General features: G+C 38.2%; 2 protein-coding genes and 1 long non-coding RNA gene across 7 annotated transcripts in view; 1 reads left to right on the top strand and 2 right to left on the bottom strand.

The window, feature by feature from the left end:
• tprb (translocated promoter region b, nuclear basket protein) overlaps positions 1-5916 on the bottom strand; it is a 20604-nt gene extending 14688 nt beyond the window's left edge. For all 5 annotated transcript variants that reach the window (XM_030082426.1, XM_030082429.1, XM_030082427.1 and 2 more), the window contains exons 1-17: positions 5762-5916; positions 5319-5423; positions 4964-5037; positions 4534-4630; positions 4323-4426; positions 4057-4221; positions 3815-3907; positions 3648-3728; positions 2634-2721; positions 2312-2449; positions 2090-2184; positions 1725-1922; positions 1533-1640; positions 1224-1444; positions 974-1134; positions 584-726; positions 70-218 (exon numbers count right to left, since the gene is read on the bottom strand). In XM_030082426.1, the coding sequence (XP_029938286.1) occupies positions 70-218; positions 584-726; positions 974-1134; positions 1224-1444; positions 1533-1640; positions 1725-1922; positions 2090-2184; positions 2312-2449; positions 2634-2721; positions 3648-3728; positions 3815-3907; positions 4057-4221; positions 4323-4426; positions 4534-4630; positions 4964-5037; positions 5319-5423; positions 5762-5912 (2171 nt within the window). In that variant the 5' untranslated portion in view covers positions 5913-5916. The remainder of the gene's footprint in view (positions 1-69; positions 219-583; positions 727-973; positions 1135-1223; positions 1445-1532; positions 1641-1724; positions 1923-2089; positions 2185-2311; positions 2450-2633; positions 2722-3647; positions 3729-3814; positions 3908-4056; positions 4222-4322; positions 4427-4533; positions 4631-4963; positions 5038-5318; positions 5424-5761) is intronic.
• LOC115381176 (uncharacterized) lies at positions 4554-23645 on the top strand. The gene is made up of 3 exons (XR_003930401.1): positions 4554-4628; positions 22638-22645; positions 23633-23645. It is a non-coding gene; the product is annotated as an uncharacterized LOC115381176 (long non-coding RNA).
• On the bottom strand, positions 12229-16114 carry pdcb (phosducin b). The gene is made up of 4 exons (XM_030082435.1): positions 15975-16114; positions 14583-14644; positions 13117-13265; positions 12229-12748 (listed from the first exon to the last, which is right to left on the bottom strand). The coding sequence occupies exons 2-4, from the start codon at positions 14626-14628 to the stop codon at positions 12233-12235; spliced, it is 711 nt and encodes a 236-aa protein (XP_029938295.1). The 5' UTR covers positions 14629-14644; positions 15975-16114; the 3' UTR covers positions 12229-12232.

Here is a 23645-nt window from a genome sequence, read left to right as displayed (position 1 = left end):
GTGGAATGTTATCAATGGGTGAATAATTTCCTTTAACATGTTGTCTTCTCTCATGTTCTTCAGAAATACCTCTTGGAGGCAAATTCTAACTGGGTGGACAGCTTTGCATTCTGGGACCGAAGGTCAACAAGCTGCTCCTGCAGCTTCTCATTCTGCTGGGTCATTGCTTTATCACTGTCCATGCGCTCCGTTTTATAGGTGGAGAACACTTCCTGCAACTGCAAATACAATCAACAATTTTTAATCATTTTACATTTGGCAAAAGTTTTTTAAAGAACACCTCTGAATATTTGCTTATAAAGTTCAGAAATGATATCTTTGAAAATATACAGTAGCCAACATGTGTAACAAAGCACAAAGATTTATACTTTAAAAATAGGCCAAGTTTAAATCATAGGAACCCATTCAAACAGTCCTTCAAACGCTGGCCCTAAAAGCTTGAGAAAGGATTTATGCTCAGCTTGATCAGTGCTCAACATACACTACTGCCTGCACTGAATACATGAATTAAAGCAGGCTCAGTGGCTGAGGATTTTGACCATCTGAAATTATAATATCTCACGGTGTTTTCTTTGATATTTACCTGTCGTAAAGCCGCCTTTGCCTCCAGTCCCTCATGAGATTCTGGAGTCATGGAGACCAGTGCAGTGGGCGTCGCTGTAGTTGGAGTGGCTGCAGGTGAACGTAGTGGTGTAGAGGAAAGTGAGATCTCCTCAGGTGGGGTACCTGGAAACCAAAAGCAAAGTGTTCAGGCAGACAAAAAGAGGTAACTTTAAAATAAGACCGAACGAAAAACCAAAAGTGACCAATTAATTCTTTAAAATGATGATAGCATTTAGGTTAAAAACAAGTCTTTCATACATAGAACTTTTATTTTTTATTCGTGCAGACAATTCAAAGCAAGTTCTGTACATGTGTATAGTGAAGTACTGCAGATTGTAGTCTTTTTTTCTTTTTTTTTTTTGTGAATTACCTTGTGGGAAGCTGATTCCAGTCGCCTGAGCCAGAAGCATACGGTATACGTCTCTCTGCTTCACAATGGACTCTGTCATCTTAATCTGCTGGCTACGTTGTTGCTTCAGCAACTCCAACTCAGACTGGGCTTTTTCCAAACTCTGCTCCAGCTCTTCAGGCCTGTGGCAATTAAGTTTGCTTAGACCATGTGTTTAGTCATTCCCCAGCAATCAAATATATAAAAACAACCAACATAAAATCCTACATACATCTTGCATGCGATCTCCTCTTTCTCTTGTGTGTCACTGAGCTCCCGGAGAGTGACCAGAAGACGCTGGTTCTGCTCTTGAAGCTCCACCACACTGCGAAAGGTTACCAGGTGTTGGCTGATCACCTCAGATGTGCTGCTAACATCAGCAGAACTGACTTCGTCCTCATGGACCACGTGATTTCCACGTGCCTCCTCCAACTCTATCAGCAGCACACGGACCTAGCAGGAGGGACAAAGATACATTGGATTACTGTGTATTATATTTGGAAGGAATCACCAAGACTGATTAACATGAGACCAATCTCACCTGCTTAGCCAGGTCACCTAGCTGAAGTTCACACCTTTGGTTCTCCCTCTCCAGAAAAGAGGATCGTTTGTTGGCCTCATCAGCCTCATTCTGCAGACGGTGCACCTCCTTGAAACCAACACAAACACAAAAACTTAGTAATGAAGGTAAAAACTTACGTGAAATGTAAAACAACCCAATAGCTTCACACACCTTAATCGCTTGCTCCAGCTTAGCAGAAAGACTGGCCACAGACTTCTGCATACGCTCATGCTCGTCTCTTTGCCTTTTGAGTATGGGAGCTTTTGTTTCAACTTCCTGCACAATGTCATCCAGATACTTGTTGATTCGCTTGCTCTCCAGTCGCTCCAGCTGCAGCTGCTCTTGGCTGTTCACATATGCTGTGTACAACTGAAAAAAATAATAATCAGAATTTAAAACTAAGTAGAAAAAAAGCAACTCCATCTTGCCAATAGTTAAACACTTAAGAATTCTGCAAGCAAGCAAATAACCACAATGGAGATTATTTTCAGGATGTTCATAAGGGAGTCTGATGTTTGAACTAATGCTGCACATACCTCTGTCAGCTTCATTCCAGGTTTAATCTTAGCTATAGCAGCTGCTGTCGGGGATGTTGTCATTTGCTCCTCTGTCAATACAGAGCCAACGGGACCTAAAGGAAAAAAGAAAGAACCAATAAACACAGGATATAACATTGTAAACTAATGTTATCTGCAACATAATCCCAATTACAAAAACAAAGAAAATATTACACACACAAAAAAAAAAACTTAACCAACCTCTAAGTTTCAAGTTGGAGAGTTCATTGGCATTTTCCAGTTCTTTCTCAAGGCTCTCGATCCTTTCCTTTAACTCTGCAGCATGTTTGTCTGTGGTTCTTTTCATTTCCTGCAACTTCACTTCAAGAGTTCCGATGGCTGAAGTGAAGAAAAGAAAAAATATAACGGTAGGAGGATTTGTAAACCACAAAAAAAGGAAAGAAAAAAAAAAATCAGAAATTGGAACACTACAAGTTCAAATTATGTCTATTAAGACAGTGTATAAGATTTCAAGTGTCAAATGATAGAATTAGTCATAGAGCATTTGGTCTTTGTCTCATACTTTCTCCAGCATCTTTTAGCATCTTATCCAGCTCCGCCACTGCGCGACTCAGGTCCTCACTTTTTGCCTCAGAATCAGCTGCTTCTTTCTGTGAGATACAGTTAACAGCAGAAAAAAATAAAATTCTTACAATCACATATTTGAAAAAAGTTAACATATCTACAACAAGTTATCCTTAGCATTAGATTTTCTGGACAACAACTGGACACCAGAGACCATTCTTGCAGTCCTGTCATGAAGTTGATGAAATGTATTTTAAGTACAATGACAGTTACATAAACCATACTACAGTTTTGTCACATTTGATTGTAACTCTTGGTATAAAATGATATTTTCAATTTACCGGTTATCGAAGCTGCTTCACCCAACTGATCTGTGAAGTAATAAATGGGGGTGTGACGAGATCTACAGACTAATTCGTGACTATATTTCTCGTTCAAGAGAGAAGCTGTCTCTCTCAGGCACAGGGCAGAAATCAGAAACCAGACCGGACACTATGTAAGAACTGTAAAAAGATAGTACTGTAAACCACGGCTTGCATGAGCACTATGCACTTTGATAGACTAGTACTTCTGTTATAGTCTTGCACTGTTTCCACTTTAAAAAAAAAGAAATTAAATTTTATTTGTAGAATAAGTTCAAGCTCATGATTAGACCATGCATTAATACAACTTACAGAACCTTTAAAAATGCAGCTGTATTGTTGTGACTGTAAAAAAAACCAAAAAAAAAACTATGTTTGTCCAGTCATATATTGTGTCATTTGTTTGTTTTTTTTTAAGTAAAGTGACAATACTGTCTCTTCTTGTGATCGTGAACCCAGTTAAATTCTTGCCTCCTGAGCTGAGCGTCTCGTCACACTCCTAGTAATAAACACTCTCACAGTGAGTGTCCTTTCTTGTGTGTCCTTTCTTTCTTGTGCGATAAGTCTTAATTCTGTATTTAATTAATTCTGTACTTAATTCTGTATTTTCTGGATGGACTCACAGCATTTTGTTTAGCATATGTACATACCTTGTATAAGTTGAAAAGCTTTACGTTGGCATTCAGTTCATCTTGGAACTTCTCTTTCATTGTGGTGTTTTGCTCCTTAGCCTGTGAAAGGTAAACATTCAGTCTCACTTTATTTAAACTATACTTTAACAGCAACACTTTAGAGTACAATTAAAATGGAAACTTACTTCTTTCAGTTTGCTGATCAGGTCTTCATTTTGTTTCTGAAGATGCTCATTTGAAGTCTTCAAACTGGCCACTTGCTCTTGGAATTTATTCAACTGCAATGACAATCACAATAAAATAGGTAATTGATACAATACTGAAGATATTGAAACATCAATTCAGAGGCAAAAAAGTTTCTTATTTCTGTTGTTTTTGCATTCAATTTGTACTTAAATGTAACTTAAATATAATAAGATTAACTTGCCTCATCTTCTTTATTCTCCAAGGTGAATTTCAGCTCCATGACCTCCTTGCCCTTTTGTCGGGACAAGGAAAGTAGCTCTTCACTCTTGGACTTAAGCTCACCATTCAGCCAAGAAATCTGGCCTTGAAGTAGCTCTCTCTCTTGTCCCAAGCGCTTCTCTTTGTACTGAAAAGGCACATAATCAGATTTCAATTAGGTTTGCATATTTCTGTGCATACAAGGTGATGTGTGTGCATTAGAGCGTAAGAAAATACAATATAACTCACTTTAATGTTGACTTCAGCTGCTTCAAGCTCATTTAACTTCACCTGCAGGGCCATCTTAGAGGTACTGACCTCCATCAGTTTGTCACTGAGCTTCCTCACGTCATCTGAAAGTGCAATGGAAAATAACCTGAGTGCAAAACCAATCAACATTTTGCATACAAAAATGAGAATAAAAAGTTCAAACAAAAGATAGGTGAACCAGTGCCCATACCATTTAAATTCTCTATCTCTGAAGATCTCCTATCAAGTGTCCGCACAAGTTCACGCTTTTCTCCTTCCAGTTCCTCTTTGGCTTTTGAGAGCAAAGTCTAAACAAGAACATAAATCTACTTTAAGCACAACATTTGATGATACAACTAATAAAACACAAGCAATTCAGGCATCTAAAAGTTCGCCAACAGCTATATATCATTCATCAGTTCATCATAATTATCAGATTAACCTAAGTCAAATTTCATGACATTAAAAACAGGCTTCATGTATGCTTTTTATCTTTCAATCTTACATTTAAAAATAAATACATATAAAATCAGAGGACCATATATGGCATTTCTCATTCGAAGCCCAAGTGTATTAGCACAGAAACCAATAATCTTGCAATATTTCTACAGAAACAGAAATAGTAAACTTTGTTGCCTTACCTGCTCCGAGGAAAACTTCTCCTGTGCAGACTCATATTCCCTGTTCTTCTCGCGCAAGCTTCTCAGTTCCTCCTCTAAAAAAAAGGAGTTTTAGGAAATGTAATTCACTGTCAGTTCAATCACGAATAGGTTGAACTGCAGTGTCAAGACAAAACAGTAGAGTAAACACGAGCCAGTGATAGCATAGCACCTATCAAGGCAAGATGTACATGCTTGGGTTTCTGTAATGTTGTTTCAGCTGCAGTGATGCCGGAATCTCATACCTTTGCGGGGGTTAAGCACAATATCGCGAACCAACAATCTAATGTTTACGCCGTTTGGCCTGTATTCAAAGCACCGTGAAGATCATCCTTACCGAGTTTGGCAAACTCCCCTTTGAGTGTAACGTGCTCCTGAGTCCTCGATAGAAAATCCTCCTGAGACTGGGCAAGTTGTTTCACTTTTTCAAAGAATTGTTGCTCTGGAAAAAAAAAAAAACAAAAAAACAAAACAAATGTTCGTGATTATAAATACCTTTATAAAGATAACGAACATCTGACGTCACATGTAGCCGCTGGAGCTAAAGTGATGCTAGCAACCGAAAAGCTTCCGATGTTACCGTCAAAGCGGCATTTAGCCTCATATAAGGAACAGAGCGTGTTCCTAAATCCATTGACATATTTATGAGACGAGGTTGGTATTCAAGTGCGCCAAAAGCACACTTTTACGACTGTACGATGTTCCCTTCAACGCATGCATGGGAAGCAAAGCGAAACACTTTGACGGCGGTAGTAAACAAAACAACAGCCATTAACTCACCGCTGTCCACACGGAACTGCTCCTGCTGTGCTTTGAGTGAGTCGATCACGTACTGTTGATCCGAAAGTATCCTTTCCAGTTTGTTCTGCAGGGCTTTTGGTAGCTTTGCTAACTCAGCGCCCTCTAACTCCTGCAGTAGCAGTGCCGCCATTTTTCCCACAGTGTACAGACCTTACTGCGAGCCTGGGTTTTGAGTTGGTTCGTGGAGGATTTCGGGAAATGTAGTTCTGCCGTGTACGTGTGGCGTGCAGTGTGGTCCGTTTTGGGCTCGTGAATCCATGCTTGTGGATTAAAAAAAAAAAAAAACATCGTAAAGCTATATTTCGTCCCATTGGATTAACAAATAACCCCCCTAATAGTTTAAACACTGAATTTGTTTTCTTTAATGAAGAGCGACGTTCACCGTTTGTCCATAGATGACCAGCAGATGGCGCCAACACACCCTGAAAGACAGGACCTCTGCTCACGTGTTCAGGATCAACTTCTGTGAGTAGTCTTCTTGTTGAGGGTCAGAGGTCACTTGAGCCATTTCCAGAAAAGAGGGCAGAGTTCCCTTGATCAGGTTGTCAGTTCATCACAGGACAAACGGAGAGAGAGAGAGAGAGAGAACCACACACATCACATTCACATCTAGTGGCGATCTCACATACATGTTTTGGGACTGTGCAAGGAAACCAGAGTTCTTGACTCACACAGGGAGATCATGCGAACTTCACACAGAAAGACCAAGGGGATGTTTGAACTCATGAGATTCTTGCAAGGCAAGAGTGAAAACCTCTGCTACACTATGTGGCTATTGTGTATCATTAATACAACAAAATCACCATCTACAAGAGTATTCTGTTTGGTTTTTAAGTTATTAGAGTGTCTGTGATTGTAATTTTGATATTTTATTTAAGTTGAAATATCCAGAAGATTAATTGTTCAATATCTTGCAGTGATCTTTTTGGTGAAGTTGATCATCATTAAGTTTCAATTACTTTCAATTGTTGTCACTCTCTGCCTCCACAGTTTCAGTTTCACTTATTAATTAGCAGTGCCCCTGGTATCTTGTACCAGGCAGGCATTTATGCCCTGTCAGGACCAGTTTCAGCAGATAGGTCAGTGGCTTCTTGGTTCTTAATCATTGTGATACCTAAGAGACAAAAGAGAACATGAGAAGTGTTAGGGTATACTCCTATCTTAGGGATGAAAAGCTGGTATATTACACTAAAATGTCCTGCCTATAGATATGTCTGACTGTTTGAAAAGTAATTTGTTGTATTTACAGGATTAACACATGTAATCCTATCAAGCCTATATGAATCAAACTATAATATTTATATAATCACTACATGATTGAAATCAATGACTCATGAGGACTTTATTGCTGTATAAACAGCGTGACTCAAAATAGATGTTCATTTATGATGAAAGCAAAAGCCACATGTAGTTATGTCACCTCCTTCACATCCGTTTTCCATGTTTGGTCAAGCAGGCCTCAAACTGGGGTATACACTACCGTGCCATGACGTCACCTCAGTTAAAATGTTTTTTATCTGAGTGAATTGGAGCGCGACAGCTGGGCTCTCCAAACATAAGTTCTCCAATTAGTGAAACGGTCTAAACAAAGGGAAAACATAAACATCAGAATGGGGGTGGGATGAGGTGGTCACCACTGAGGTAAACACCGATGTAAACATTTATTTCATTGATGTGTGCAATTTCGGTCACAATAAGTGAAGCTTTCTTAAATGTGTTAAAGACAAACTCTGTTCTGGATATCAGTCATCACTCAGCAAAGTTCATCAGATACGATCTGTCCCTTAGAAGACCAATCAATCAAACTTTATTTGGATAGCAATTTTCACAATGTACATGATATAGCTTGTGTAAAGTTTTATGAATTGGACACATATGTTTTCCCACAGCAAGAGATGGGCAGAGCATATGAATGACCATCTCATAAAACAAGCAGGTGTGATGTGACACACACACACACACACACGCGCACACACACACACATGCACACACACACACACACACACACACACACACACACACACACACACACCCACACACACACACACATACACCTGTCATTTGAACAAACTGTTGCAATATAATGGGAACGCAACATTTTGGCATCAGAGTTGAACTTTAGAAAAATATTATCATTTAGATTTAATTACACATGCCCCTATCATGGAATATAAATGTAATATTCAAAGCATTAGAAGCACAGTATAATTAAGTCTTGCTCAAGGCCACATTAAACAAACAGACAAACAAACATAAAAAAAGAACATATACAGACTAAAATAATATCACTTAAGTAGAGGCAGAAGTTATGGTAAAGCTAGTGTATTAAATCACATTATAGTGTATGAGCCTCCTTAATAAAGTGTTCGAACATAATATGTTCTGCAAAACGTGTAGTTGGACTTGTTGGTGTGTGTTTGTTTTTACCTGGAAGTATGAATGAATCATTTTGTAAGAGGATATTTCCACATTTCCTCTTGCAAGGACTCTTTTGGCAGCCTCTGTTGCCCTCATTGAACTCACCCAGGTCAGAAGAAAGCTACCCATATTGTACATGCCTCAGGTGTGTGACTGTAGCAACAATGGTTGTTTTTCTGTCTCATTAATTGATACTGATATTGGTACTGTGAGCTCTTTGCACCATCGTTGCTACCGAACCGAAACACTAAGGAGTGAAGGTTAAATGTTTTGGCTTGTTGGCCACCCTCTGATACAACCCGATAGCTCAGGCCAGCAGAAACCAGTCTGGCTGGCATGTTGAGGCAGAACTCAGAATAACCTCTCTCTGCACAAAAAAACTCCCTTAGGAGGTATTGAAAAGGTTTTGATCAATCTTAGACACGCTACTGTGTGAAAGTGAGGTCTTACCATGCTGCCAGAGGCTGAGGAAGTCATGCCAGATTTGGTATCATAGAATCACACACACACACACACACACACACACACACACACACACACACACACACACACACACACACACACACACACACACACACACACGTGCGCGCGCTCTCGTGTATCCTGACAAAAATTGTGTTAGCGTGTCACAAATAAGTAACTCTTGCTTCAAGAGCAATTAGAATTCAAAAGCTCTTTTGCAGGCAGCATGTCAGACATGAATGCAGCTGACATAAAATTAGAACATTTGAAATCCATTAGGTATTTTTCCAACAGAACACTCTGTTTTGGTTTGGTAAACAGAGATGGTACACTATTACTGATATGTTTATGTGTTGGCAATAAATGAATCAGCTCAACAATGTAATACAGATAAAATGGATAAGGAAATAAAAATGTTTTTCTTAATCAGATGTTAAAACATGCTGATGTTGTATTTAATCTAAGATGGTAAGGCACTCAACAAATAACAGAGACCTACTCACTGAATTATTGGGCCTGAAACAGGTATTTGTGTTGTCCTTATAGGTGATTATGTTGAAGAATAATTTTTAGGAGGTCATCTCAGGCATTAAATTCATAAAATGTTGTATGTTGCCTATTTAAGTTTTAAAGGATGATTTTGAGGCCAGCTTAATCACTAAATGTTTATGTTCACATTTAAAAAATGCATCACTGAATCTTTTAAGGCAGACCAGTTAGGAGGGCAATCCATTGGTCCAGCTGACCAAAAGGTTTTCTTGAGATTTTTGTAACAGTTGCTGATGTATAACAACAGTGTACTATATGGTATTCAAAACCATTTAATGTAAATACCAGGAGGATCTTCTGCTTAAGGCCAGAAGGCTCCAGCAGGTCTCGCATTCTCCTTGACATTGACAGTGCAGCATAGCATGATAACTATAGCCACAACAAGAGGCTATAAAAATAAAGCTATCAGTTGTTTTGGTGCATGGAGGATGTTTACTTAAGAAAAGTCCTGTGTGTTCACTAACAAATATTTCAGATTTCTAAATGAAATAGACTAGAATCAAATAGAACTTAATTTATCCTCTAGAGGCATTGTACCTTAAAAACACAGAAATATATCCCTGACAAATATCCCTGGCAAGTGTCTGCAGGATATTGCTGCAGACAAAAACAATCTAGCAACAGATAGATTGTAGCATCCTTGAAGTCATGCTGTAACAACAACATGCATTTAAGTGGAGTAACTTTATGTTGCTCTGCCTTCAACACTTCCCCATCAGTCAATCAAAGCACAGTTATAGATGTTTCCGGATTCCCAGTAACTTCGGAAGAAAGATTGACCAACAGGCTGATTCATGTTTCTTCCCATTTATATATTAAAAAGGTAGGATTAGATTTAGACAGAAACAGCATGGATCGGATGACTTGGTGAATGAATCATTACATGATGACAAGAGGATTATTATCCTATTTACTGCAGGCAAAGACAATGATCTCAGAGTTAATCCTGAGACTAGCCCCATAGAGGACTCGTAGGTATTTGATATATTTTTTTGATCTCCAGACAGTGCTGGACTTCCTGGTATGGCCTGATAAATTTGAAAATATAAGACACATTGTAAGCTGTATTAGCGACCCAGAGAAGAGTAAAGTCTTTACACACGTGCAATACCTTGAAGCCCCTCTAATCTTGGCTAATCCTAATCTTGATTCTGAATCTTGACCTGATGTTGGTGCCAGTGCACAAAGTTAAAGACTTGCTGCTCTTTAAGGGAGGTGGTTTATAGATTGCAGTGAAATATGACAAATAGGAAACAAGATAGGTCCAGTGTTTGGTAAAGATAAGAATTTTGCAATGGTCAAATTTGTGCACCTTTACCTCTTACATAGTTACAAATTGCAGTTGTCATAAATAAAAAAATTAGCATTATTGTGTTCTTATACAGGACAGTGTCTGTCATATACCCTGCAGATATAAGGCAGCTTAACTTCATTCAATTAATTACTGCACATCAAATTGTGGGTAATCTTAATTGACTTTTATATTGTGGTTTTGGCACGAACTGAGCTCACTGAGGTTACGGGGGAGTCAAGTCTATTGTACAAGACAGATAAAACTATTCAACACGTGACAACCTACTTCCATCGGATGTAGGTTGTCACGCGTTGAACAGTTTGCTCTGTAATATGTCTCCATGTGTATGTACATTTGTCACGTTTCTTTAATTCTGGTTCGAACTAATTTATCAACATTGTTGCCAGTATAAAACGCAGATGCATGATGCTGCATTGCACATATTCTCAGAGGACATCGGACAGTTTTGAGAATATTTATATCAGCCTTGATCATCCTCATAAAATGCGGGCACGTGAAGACAGGTGCCAGGTGGGAACACTCCTTGAATCTGGATGCCAGCAGTGGGAGTGTCGCTCTTGCCTGTACATCCTGGGAGTGCTGGTATTGGGACAGAAGTGAGTTCTGCATTATTTTAACAGTTAGAGGTCAGATTGATGGCCTTTGAAAAAAGCATACAATAACTGAGTTTAACTGAGTTTAATACACAAAGATGTGTGGAATAACTGCTGAAATGTTACTTACAAAAGTCTGTCCACATCTTTTAATCACTTTACAGCAATCAAAAAAACAAAAAAAAAAGTTTGCTTGAAAAACGTCACATACTTCCTTTAAACACAACCCAAAATGAATATCACCATTATTCAAAATCATCGACTGTCTGACTAACAGAGAAAGAAACATGCAAAGTTACAGTTTGTGTTTTACATATGACATTCTGCCACTTACAGAAATAATATTTTCATCATAATAATGATCTAAAATTAAAGAATCATCAAATTCTCTGTTCAGATTTTATTGACACAAACTGAGGCTTCAGATCATTTCCGTTAAATAGTTTTCACCTTCTACCACATTGTATCAGAAGCAGAAGCAGATAATATTAGAGGATGTTTTACACCAAAAAAAAAAAAAAAAAAAAAATTCCCATATCTACACATCTTTGGCTAGGAAGTCTAAGGATATCCAGAATATCTGTAGCCACTCTTTAATTTAGACCTTTGGAATTTTGGCAGAATGTACACAAAGATATCAAGTTTACATGCATTTATTCTCTTCCTGAGGGCTTCATGAGTTACCATCCTAGATTTTTACATATAATGTCTGTACAGTTAAAGAAGCTACAAAATATTCTATAAAGGTTTAATTTTTGGACGTACATGCAACATGTAATATTTACTGATAATACAAAACACTGGGTTTTGTTGATGGGTGAAGAGGAGATACAGGTTCATATATTTATATATTCACAAATAAATGTAGTTTGCCCTCGCACTGGTGCATCTTTTCCTCCACATCAGGATCATTATGGATTCTTTGCCAACCGGCAGTGAACCTTCTCCTTCAAAGAACAACCTTCACACAGTTAGTGGGAATAATAACATTTTCATAGGATAAATTCCAAATGAATAACTTGTCTTATTATATAAATTGTCATTTTTATGATGTTTCTTTTCCGGTTCCTGACATGGACCTTTTTTTTTTAACAGAGCAACTAAACTAATAGTTTATTCAACATCGTTTTCTTCCTCATCCTCCACCGCCGGCAGCTCCTTCTCTGGCAGCAGGCCGTAGCTGTTAAGGAACGCTTCCACGTCTGTGGCAAAGAACTCCTCATTTAGGTGCTGCGTGCAGGCAAGGAAGTTTCCAAGTAGCTCTCCGGCCTTGTAGACGAGCAGAGTGGGTAAAAATTCATCGGAGAAACGCTCCGCAGCGCCTGACGCTACAGCATCGATCCTGCAGAACTTTACAGTTGGGTACTCAGTGGCCAGGCAGTCAAGGCAGCTGTTGAGCTCTTCGCATCCTTTCACTCCAATTTTGAAAATGTGGACAACCACCACTGTGCTGTGATGCTCCTTCTCAATGACTTCAAGGAAGGCCTCGCCACTGTCCAGATCATGGACGCCTTCAAATCTGGGTCCGAAGCTGAGTTTGTCATGCATCTCCTGCATGCAGCGCCTTCTGTATTTCTTCAGACATCCTTCATCCTCCTCTTTAAGCAGTTCATATTCTTGGACACTCATCTGACAGTGAAAAAATAAACCATGACAATTGTTATTTGCAATGGATCAACAATATTTGGCATTTTGATTGTTTTTCACTGTTTGACTTGGTAACATAAAAGTATATCTCTAATTAGATGCATTCATGTGCTCATCAAGTGTTTTTCCAAGAATAAGTCTGAGAAGCTCTTGACGCCTGCAGACTTCCCTTTTTTGCATTAGTTTCTGAAGCTGCAACAGACTCATCTCACAAAGAAATACTTGTTTCACAGCTCACATCATCCTGGGATGGTAATCAAGCACACAAGCATACAGTGTATTCAAAACCCACTAGAGCAAAGCTCTGATTTCAGATATTAAAACTGTCTTGGCGCTGTGCTGGGATGTACCTTGCGGTTAAGGTTTGCTCTGGAGTCGTCTTTTGGCCTGCTGGGCGATGACATCTGTCGCAGCAGTTCCTTTTTCGCAGGAGACAGATTTTCCTGCTCCATGCTTTCCAGTTTAAACCGCCTCCAGTCATTTATGACTCCTTTTGGCCCTTTTAGAGAAAACACAAATGACAGTAGTTTGTATTATTTAATGAATGGTACTTTTATATTCTCCATATTCAAGAATCAGAACGAAGAATAGGAGTCATGTATCAGCAGACAGTACAAACACAGCTGACAGAAATGACAGTTTTTAATAAGGCTGTCAAAAGATACATTTTTTTAAAAATATGCTCAATCGCAAAATTTCCAAAGTCCATCGTGATAGTCACGTTTTAAATTCAGTTGTTGGGGTTTCTTTGCATTTCAATGCAGTTTCAAGCCAACAATGTAAAGCGTTTCTTACCAGAATGTCTTAATTGGAAATCAAATAAACACAAAGAAAGAATTTCCTTTCAAAAAGTGCCATGGAGACCAAATTAATACAATGTCTATGCTAAATACAGTTTTCAAAGTGAAAAAAGGGCCATGTAGGTCAACTGGTCTACTTAAAAAATACATCTTAAACAAAGTGCTACAACAGTGTGGTCATAAAACCAGGACTTAGAGGGAGGAAACAACTTCTCAGTAAACAAACAAAAAATACAGTTTTCCAATGAAAAGTGCCATGTAGGCTCAGTTAATATAGTGTCTACTTCAAAAAACGTTTTTCCAAAAAGAAAGTGCCATGTACCATTAGCAAAACAGTCATATTAATCCTTACTTGAAATAACAGCAAGCAAATGATAACACCGGTGAGAGATCTGTACTTCACTTATGACAAACAGAGCACTCAAAAAAAAAAAAATTAACTGCAGAGGAAAAAAAAAATGTCCCAATGACAGTAGGAAAAAAAAAAAACATTAATTAGACAAGATTCAGAACTGAGTTCTAAGTTTTCTCTCCAATTTCTTTCTTTTATTTGTATCAATTGCCAACCCTAACCCTAATTCTGTGATTAATCATGATTAACAAGTTAATATTTCACAACCCTATATTAATTGATCATGATTAAAATTTACAGTATTTGTTTTTAAATCTTTCTTGCTTTTGACGACTAAAATTAAAATTTAAAGATGAATGAGCTGTTGTAGATGGAGGATTATCTTAACCCTCAAGGAAGTGCACTAATTACCCCTGTGTTGCATAAGAAAAAGAAGATTAGAGTGTCCATTACGTGCCAAAGCTCTGAAGATCTGCGCTCTGCTCTTATTTGGCTCACCGGTGATGTGTCAACCCTTTTTTCTTCATAAAAAACAACACTTTATGAAGTTATTCTTTACCAAACTAACATCCAAAGTTAGTGTTCTAATGTTGACTTATTAACACAAAAAATACCACAAAATGATAGATACTGCTTTATTTGTTGAGGTAGTGTTTCCGGTTACCTGTGTGGGTTGCAGTCTCTTCCAAGTCAATCAGTCTGTCTGACATTGTGCAGGCTTGCTGTCTGCAAGACAGAAGACAGAACCACACTCAGTACTGCCATTTATACATCTGATGAATTCAGTGAGTGCTCAATCTTCTGAGTTAAACAATAGAAGATATCTGTTGTCATTTTTTACAAGCATGTCGTTGTTTACAGGTAAGTTAAATATCTTTGTGGTTAAGCTATTGGATACAAGTGAGTCTCATGATATTCAATTAAATTAATGCAGTCTAATAAGAGGATTACTGAACTGCAACAAATCAGTGTTAGTTGTCCTTGGACCATGTAGCTACAATTTAAAGACGAAACAAATTAAACTAATATCTAAAGTCATGAAACCATGAATGTAAATAAAATACGGCAGTAACAGCAACAACAATCAGAACTGCAACATTTCACTGATAAATGTCTATTTATGAAAATGTCTGTTTGTTTCTAACAGAACTACTGTAAGTAGTTCACCACAAGATGAGGAAAGACAAAGCAATGCATGAAAATAAATAATATCCTTAAAGCTGTTTCTTCAGAACTGTTTATGTTTTTACGCACATAAACTGCAGTAGTACAACCGATGTGGATATGTCGGTGTTTCGGTTGTAAACTTGCAGACCCTTCCTGGAGGCACTTTGCAGCACACTGCTTCATGATGTCTATAGTGTCATTGCTTGATTCTGTAGATAATGTGAGAAATGCACAGCCAGTGTCTGATTGGATTAAATGGTCCATCCCCTGTGTTTCAATTAGTGTAGTCTTCCTTCCAGCTTGTAGCTGCAATGCTGATCTGCTGTAATGATCTTTATGGCCACCTCTGACTCCCACCTCGCAAGGGAATTATTTAAACTATGAGCAAATGAAGCAATAAATAATGTTCACATCTGCATCTGTGCTTATGTGTGTGTGTGTGTGAATGTGACAGAGAGAGAGAGAGAGAGAGAGAGAGAGAGAGAGAGAGAGAGAGAGAGAGAGAGAGAGAGAGAGAGAGAGAGAAAGAGACAACAAAAGACAATGGACTCTTGTGAGCAGCTGACTTCCAATTGGACAGAGTCATGACTAAAGTTAGTACTAAAATAAAGACTCCTTTGTTGTTTGTACTAAAACCCTTATTTTCAAACAGTAAATGAACTGAACAAAACAGTGTATTTAAGAAAAAAGAATTGTTTTGTTGGATTATTCACTTAACAGCTTTCCTGCACAAAAAAACCTATTTGAAACTGGTGCCAAATGAATGTTTAAATCATACAAAAAGGAACATAACTGCAATTATATATATTTAAACCAAACCTAGAATTTATAGCTGTATCTCAAAAGATTTTAAATGACTGAAATAGATCATTGAGAGAAGTTTTCTTACCGTCTGCAGTCACAGTCAAGTCACAGTCCTTCCTTTTTCGTGAGTAGCTAACCTTGCAGTGATCCACACACAATCACTTCACTGAGCTATCTGTTGCTGGTTGGTGTGTGTTTTTGTGTGCACGCGTCTGTCTTTTCCAGCCAATGAGCTTGGTCTAATGGAGATTTCCAAAAAGGCCCCTATAGACCAAACAGAAATAGAGCATAGATCCTAAGAGGATTTCACTTCAGGAATTAGAAGACTCGACTTGACAAAGGCCTGACTACACACAATGTAGACAGGGAATGGTGAACACAGATAGAGAGAGCTGCACACTGCTTTTTTCTCAATTCTATAATTATTCTGAAGCAGAAAATTAATGCGTCACTTGACCAGACAGCTGATCTAAAAGTCTCAGATGCCCAGAAGGCACTGTGTTGCATTTCACTGTTTTCAAACAGAAGCTTAAGAGTTAAACTAAAATGAGAGCAATTCATCCTTGGGATGAACTTTTGAAGTGATCTTGTCTGGAATTCAAATTTCTTTGAGGCATAAAAGTCTCACACAAAGTGAGCACATGATGAATATCTTTGAAAATAAAAGCACCGCTAGCTAAAGGCGTGGAATATCTAGTGATGCTTCATCATGTGTATCCGAACTAAACCCAACATGAGAAAATATTCTGTTGTCTTTTATCACTTCTTGAAGCAAAAATTTCATTGCAAAACATACAGTTTTACCAGTGGGGGGTTTTAAGTGAGTTTATGATTTAATAAATAGATTTAAAATACACTTAAATTGATACCAAGCAGAACTTTGAATGTTTTGTGTGGTTAGACAAGCACTTTTTTTTCTTTTTTTTACTGTTATGAAGGAATTCAATGTGAAATGATTTATTGTTAGAGAGTAAAGATAAAAACACTGGAATTCTTTTTAGAGTTATGCAGCTGGGTCTCTTTTAGTCTCAAGAGTTTCTATGATGTGCTAGTTCTTCATAGAAAGTTTCAGGGTTAGGGTAAGTGCTTTTCAATACTCGTATGTGCACATTTAGGCTCAGTTTGCAATGAGAGGTGAAATTGAGTTCGTCCCAGTCCGATAAATATTAGCCTTCCTCTGAAATGTCACTGTGTAAACATCTAAAAGGAAATACTTTAAGCAAGTTGAGAGGAGCTGTACGGAGCTGATTTGCAATGCAGCTGCATAAAATGAAGCAAGTGGCCTCTAACACAAAACTGCAATAGTTAAAATTTGTAAGAGTCAAATTATATTGATCAGTTTTTAAAAAAGTGCCATTCATTGTAGTTTTTCACTTTGCAAATTCCTTAGTTTCCCATCACAATGCTTTGTGACCAGTAGTTTGGTTTTGGTTGGTGTATTTCTCAATGCTGTCATTTGAGATGAAACTCTTTACTCTGCATTCCACACTGTAAGCTTTTCTTTACCTGAGTGCTGAATCACTGCAGTGCAAATAGAGTGAATGTGCCACACACCCTCACGACAGGAACGGCTAATGCAACCGTGTTTGACTTCTGTCCTTCGTCTCTGTGCTTGTGTCCTGTATTTATTGGCTTAAAGGATTAGAGGACTGTTTTATTCAGGCACACGGTGAATGTATGTCAGGTGTGGTTTCATCATTGTCAGTCACTAAATAAACCTTAAGTGACTAAATAATATGTTGCTTTAATAAGAATTCAGATCATTATTCTGAGCCTATTGTTCTGAAATGTCTGCTGACCATGGTCAAGAATATCTATCTATCTATCTGTCTATCTATCTATCTATCTATCTATCTATCTATCTATCTATCTATCTATCTATCTATCTATCATGATACTGCGATTTTATGTACTGTTTTTTTGTGATGAGAGACTTACAGTCAAAACACAGGGAAGAACAAGAAAAATTTAAGAATATATTAATAACATTAACTGTTTCCGAGAGAGTGTGTGAGATGTTTAGGGTGATTAATTAGGGTATTCTTCAAATTTAGTTAACTCCGTGTTCTGAAGTGCAGTAAATGTGCTCACATGACAGTAAGTTCACCTCACAGGACTGACGTAAAGTTTACCTGGTTGTCAGGGCAGAAATCACACACTATGCATGGGATTACGTCGATTAAAGATTACTGCTCAGTGTAATCAGTCCAAGTAGAGGAAACAGTCCCGAAAATCTTAATGCCTGCGGGAAGTAGGTGAACTCTGGCAGCAGAGGATTGTAGGTCAGTGAACCTTTTGGAGTCCCTGTTACATGATCACTGATCGTTGGGTTTTTTGGCCCGCGAACAGGGAGGATGCCATGTCAAGCCGGTGTTTGAACACCAGAGGTCACTCTTAAGCTCTCAGAATGTGGCTTCAAAAGGGAGGAAAGAAACAAGTGAAAGTAACATAAAAACTGAAGACCTTATGTGCACAGCTTTTTGCACAAAGTCTCAAATAGACATAAAATAAAATATTGGAGTGCAACTCACTGTTATGCTTTCAGATTGGATCGTCAAATTGGAAGAAGTCAGGGAATGTGCCATACAGGATCGATTCTCTTTGGATGTTTTTTTTTTTTTTTTTTTTGAAAGCATTGCACATATGCTTTAAAATGAAATGCGTATTGCATAATATGATTTCATCACACTGAAGCTTTAAACACAAGGAAGATCTTGTTTCTCTTGGTTCTACGGTTGTACAGTATGTATTGTTGGAACCGCCATACAATGAAGGAAATAGTACTGATCGAAGAAAGTTAGTTTGCAACAAATCTAAGCACAAAAATTAAAGAGATAGAACAAGTAAACAACTGCAACTGAGCTGAGGGACAACATTGACACAGATAAAACTTCAACACAGAAAATAACTATAATAAGAAGAAAAGAAAAGAAATCCTCTTGTTGTCACATGGCTTATCTGTGTATGTGCTTCCATCTGTCTCTGCACTCTTTGGTTTTCACACCTGATCCTTTGCAATAACTAAGTATTGATTTCACTGAGGTATTGTTGCATTCAGAGGGAAATATGGCAACTGAAATGAAGAGAAAAGAAAGCTATAGGACAAAGTGAGAGGAAATGCTATGTAGCTCAAAATCAGTTTGTTATAATGTGTTTAAAGAGATTAAATTAAGGGACTGTAACACCAGTAATGCACAAAGTAAATTATCACTACTACTAAACTAATGAAGCTGATAATGGCGCTTCACTTTATTGTTAGCATTCATTAGCCTCTGTTAGCAGTGTGGGGGATTTGTCCCAGGGTTTGTCCCAACTCTCAACAACCAAGTCTCAAACATCCATCAACCATGTTCATAAGAGGGCAAAGACAGAAAGACAGATAACCTCACTCATTCATCTAGCACAATTTTGGGTCACCAAGTAACCTCACATACATGTTTTTAGATTGTGGGAGGAAAGCCAAGCAAAAGGCAGTAAAAATGTTAATGCTGCACAGAGAGCTGAATGCTGACATACTTTTGCCAAGAAAAAGATATATTTTCAAGTATGGAAAATTCTGCAATGATCACATGACATTGTACAACTGTGCCACAATCATGTTTTTATGTCAGGTTTAAATGGTGAATTAGTCGTTCTTCCTCTTATTTGATATCTTTAACATCACATTCCAAAGCAGCATGTTTTATTGAAGAAATTTTGTTTCATTTATAAAATATACAAGGACAAATATACAATATTGTACAAAAGTACAAGGAAAAAGGGCATGCCGGAAAAAACTATTATTTTTTCTTGTTGTACAACCGCTTGTCTTGAAGCGTTGCTAAAAGTAAATGGCACAGTTGAAGTCTTGTTCACCAGTGATAAATTTGTATTCTTCACACTGACTAATCAGGATGGTCCTAAAATTGGAGTGTGTGTGTGTGTGTGTGTGTGTGTGTGTGTGTGTGTGTGTGTGTGTGTGTGTGTGTGTGTGTGTGTCTGTACATCTCACCACATCCAAGCTCAAATAAAGTTGGAAGATATGATATCAGCAAATAAATATTAACTTATAAGAGCTGTCTCCTGTGTTCTACATGTGGGGAGTTCATCTCAGCTATTTTATAACTGTGTTCTTATCACCATGTCTTCATTTTTCAGGTGTTCTGCCAAGTTTTATAAGACTGATGAATCCCTCTAGGGTTGGGGCATGCAGAATAGAGTGCTTGCGGTTGAAAAATACTGAGCTGAAGTAATGACGGAATGACTTAAACAGACTATCAACAAATAATTCCGATGTCTCCTCTGTTTCCCTCTTTTGTATCAACCCAAAAGCTGTATGACCAAAAATGAAAAAGAAAATTGAACCACAATAGCTTCCTGATTATGTTTTTTCTTTATGACTCACACCAACATCTTTGTTTCGTTTATAAATAAAGTTTTTTTGTCTACTGGGAAGTTGGTCTGTACACTTGGAGGCTGTAGACACCCAGGTGACATCAAACTCCTAAAAGGGGTATAGCATCCTAAATATCACCAAGCACTTTGTTATTCCTTCAACTGTCTGGCTGCCAGAATGACATAATGTTCAGGATCTGGAATGCATTAAGTGAAAATTGATATGTGTATGTGAATGTCTGCGTCAGCTTCCATCTCTCAAGCTGTGTAAGCGACTGAAAGCGCCCCATACCTTGAACTTTATGCTCTATGACGTCTTTGTATATGTAATTCAAAGTATGGAGTTTCCCATCAGTGCTTGCCTTTCATTTCCTGGCTGAGAAATTCCTTTGCTATGTGTGAAGTTATATAAGCAAAAATGAGATCCTCAGCAAAGGTTAATAGAATAGAACAGAACGGAAAATACTTTAAAGATCCGTGGGGGAAATTCTTGAACACATTTGAGGGATTCTCAGCGGGCAGCACAACCCACAGTGTACACGAGATTTTGCATGTGTTGATAGGCTACTATTAGGAGTACTTCCGCTGGGCCCCTCTCCTATTAAAACTCTCATGAACACTTTAAAGGCTGACCCCTTGCTGTCCACCTATTTTTTTTACCATATTCCTGTCGTCAGGAAAATTTCTTTTGTCAAAATAAACTGTGACTTTAATCTTCGAGTTGTGCATGCGGTGGTGTTTCAGTCAGGGCCAGCAGTTGCAAAATATAATAAGAATTGTGTCACTACGATTTCAGGGGCCGTAATCATTCAGAATAACAGACAGTGTGTCAGCGTCATCACGCTGCTGCCCATGAGCCAGTCAGTGAAGCTCATCTGGAAGCCACCTGAGACCAGCAGTAGAAACTCTGCTGCCATAGAGCTGTCTGTCAATAACACATCAAAATCTGATAGGCTGGTGATACATTCACTCTACGCTACACAACCAGTAGCAGCGTCCAGGTTCAATCCAAGGCTAGCTATGAAACTATTGCTGCCTCAGCAGGGGGGAGCTGCCGTGCATTTGTAGGGCATAGGAAATCTGAGCTACAAAATATAACCACTCATTTTCTGGATAAAGTTGCAAACTGAACAAGTCATTGACTCCAGGCATATTTCAGAATGACCTTTATCTATGGAGTAAAATAAAATTCATTAGCCCTGCTGCCCCCGACTGCACACCACTGTTTTTGATCCTGCTCACCCCTGATAAAAACAACCAGGATATATCTCATATAGTTATGTCCCTTTTAAGTTAAGTATAAATCTTTTTAAATTTCACCCCGGCCAAAAATTATTTGCTTATCACATATTTGTGGGGTGACTCAGCAATGTGTGCGTTTCTCAGATAAGCTGCAGGCACCTAAATTAGGCAACGGGTTTCCCACAAGGTCGTTTCCTTAGTAAGTCTTACAGGTGGTAATCATAGGTAAGGTGGTTATTGTCTAACGCCCACCTGCATGTGAGGCACAAAGGAAAACTTCATTCCAGAGAAACTGTCATGCTGGTTCTTTCATGATAGCTGCCTGAGAGAAAGGGCAAGCGGTAGCGAGAACGATGTCGATACCAAAAGAGAATGCCGCGCCCAATAAGATGCGTCATCTCATTTTCTTCCACTGAAATAAGGGATTGACCACAATCACAAGTTACATCTTCAACACCACCCTAGCATTAGTTTTGGTAAATGGTCTGCACTTACACAGCACTTCCTGCTGCAGCAGAACCCAGAGCGCTTTGCACTGCATTATCACATTCATCCATTCATCCATTCACACCCCGGCAGAGATGGCTGCCATGCAAATCACTCCACTGGGAGCAGTTCGGGGTTCAGTGGCTTGCCCAAGGACACTTCGGCATATGTATGGAGAATCTAACCAACAACCTTGCAAGACAACTGCTCTACCACCTGAGCCACAACTGCCCCAGTCTCATTATTTATTTTATATGTATATATATATATATATATATATATATATGTATGTATACATACATATATATATATATATATATATATATATATATATATATATATATATATATATATATATATATATATATAGGTTTAGTGAAAGAGAAATTGCCGTTGTTTGCTTCCATTGCCTCCATTGTTTCCATGTTGAACAAAGGTAACACAGAATATTTCCACTCCATGATTTTGTTATTTTCCATATTTGTCATCAGTTACTACAAGATACTATAAAACTCTGCACAATTCCTGTCAAACATTACTTTAGCATTTGTTATTACTGTTCTTCTTCTCCTTCTTTATTTTTCATTTTTTTGAAAAGTTGTGCTTGTTTGCTCCTCCATGAAAAACAATGTGATGAGTTAGTCAGGCCTGCTGGTCTGTGTGAAGGAAATGTTTTATTGCTCTGTAACTTTCCTCTATCCAGGCACAGGCCTACATGTGGTTTTTCTTCTTGATGTGGTTTAATCGTCTTTGTGAATATTTGAGAATTTTCCAGTATTTTGACAGCTGTGGTCTATTATAGTGCAGCGAAAAGCTTTCTGAAAGTCCAGCCTTGCTTTATTTGAGGTGCTTAGCCAAGACATCTGACTCAGGAGGTTTCATTTCCAGTTCCATGAGTCTTATTATATGAATTGGCAGCCAGTTTCCTCTAGCTACAACTTCTACTCCAAACTGTTTTTTTGGTCCTCTGTTGTTTAGAATCAGTGTCGAGGAAACAGTCGTAGCTACTTGTGCTGTCCAGTGATTTCTTCAAATATAATACCAGTGTTGCCTTTTCCATTTCTCATTACTTCCCAACAACAGAAATGTCAATATATGTTTTATTTATACACTTGGGTTGGTTGAATGCAGCATACAGCTGAACACAGACTAGACAGTACTCTAGTTTAACTGTCTCTATCACATCTTTCCTTCCATCTTTCCATTTTTAAGGTCCATTTTCATAATATTTATTCATGTGTTATCTGTAAGTTTCACTGCAGGACTGGTCTTCACTGTCGACTGTGATGATGAAATATTGTTCTTTATGAGCAAATCAGTTGAGAAGAGTGATCCAGCCTTTTGTCTGTTCTCGGACAGATTGTTTCACAATTCTGAAACTCTCACTGAACAAATGCCTCTGTCTTCTAAGCTGCTCCTTACTGTTCAGGTTTACAGGGCAGCTGAGCCACACCCAGCTACCGATGGGCGAAGACATTGCAGACGGGTCACCAGTTCCTCAGGGTTTGCAACGCAGAGAGGCAGACATCCGGAGAAAACCCAGGCATACATGAAGAAAAAAGTGCTGTCCACTGCACCACCATGTGGCACTAACCATGCAATTGATTAACAAATAAAAAAGACTAGAATAAAACAAAAAAGATCAAAATTTATC

Source organism: Salarias fasciatus, chromosome 23 (genome assembly GCF_902148845.1).
Source record: "Salarias fasciatus chromosome 23, fSalaFa1.1, whole genome shotgun sequence".
Taxonomy (NCBI): Eukaryota; Metazoa; Chordata; class Actinopteri; order Blenniiformes; family Blenniidae; genus Salarias; species Salarias fasciatus.
Note: the sequence above shows the minus strand (reverse complement) of the source record. Positions and strands in the feature narration are given on the sequence as shown.

Excerpts from the sequence above, each read along its gene's own strand:
- pdcb (XM_030082435.1), bottom strand. The coding sequence starts at position 14,628 with ATGTCAGACAGACTGATTGACTTGGAAGAGACTGCAACCCACACAG. Across the intron at positions 13,266-14,582 it reads AGAGACTGCAACCCACACAG|GGCCAAAAGGAGTCATAAAT; the intron begins GTAACCGGAAAC and ends TTTCTCTAAAAG. Across the intron at positions 12,749-13,116 it reads GAGCAAACCTTAACCGCAAG|ATGAGTGTCCAAGAATATGA; the intron begins GTACATCCCAGC and ends TTTCACTGTCAG.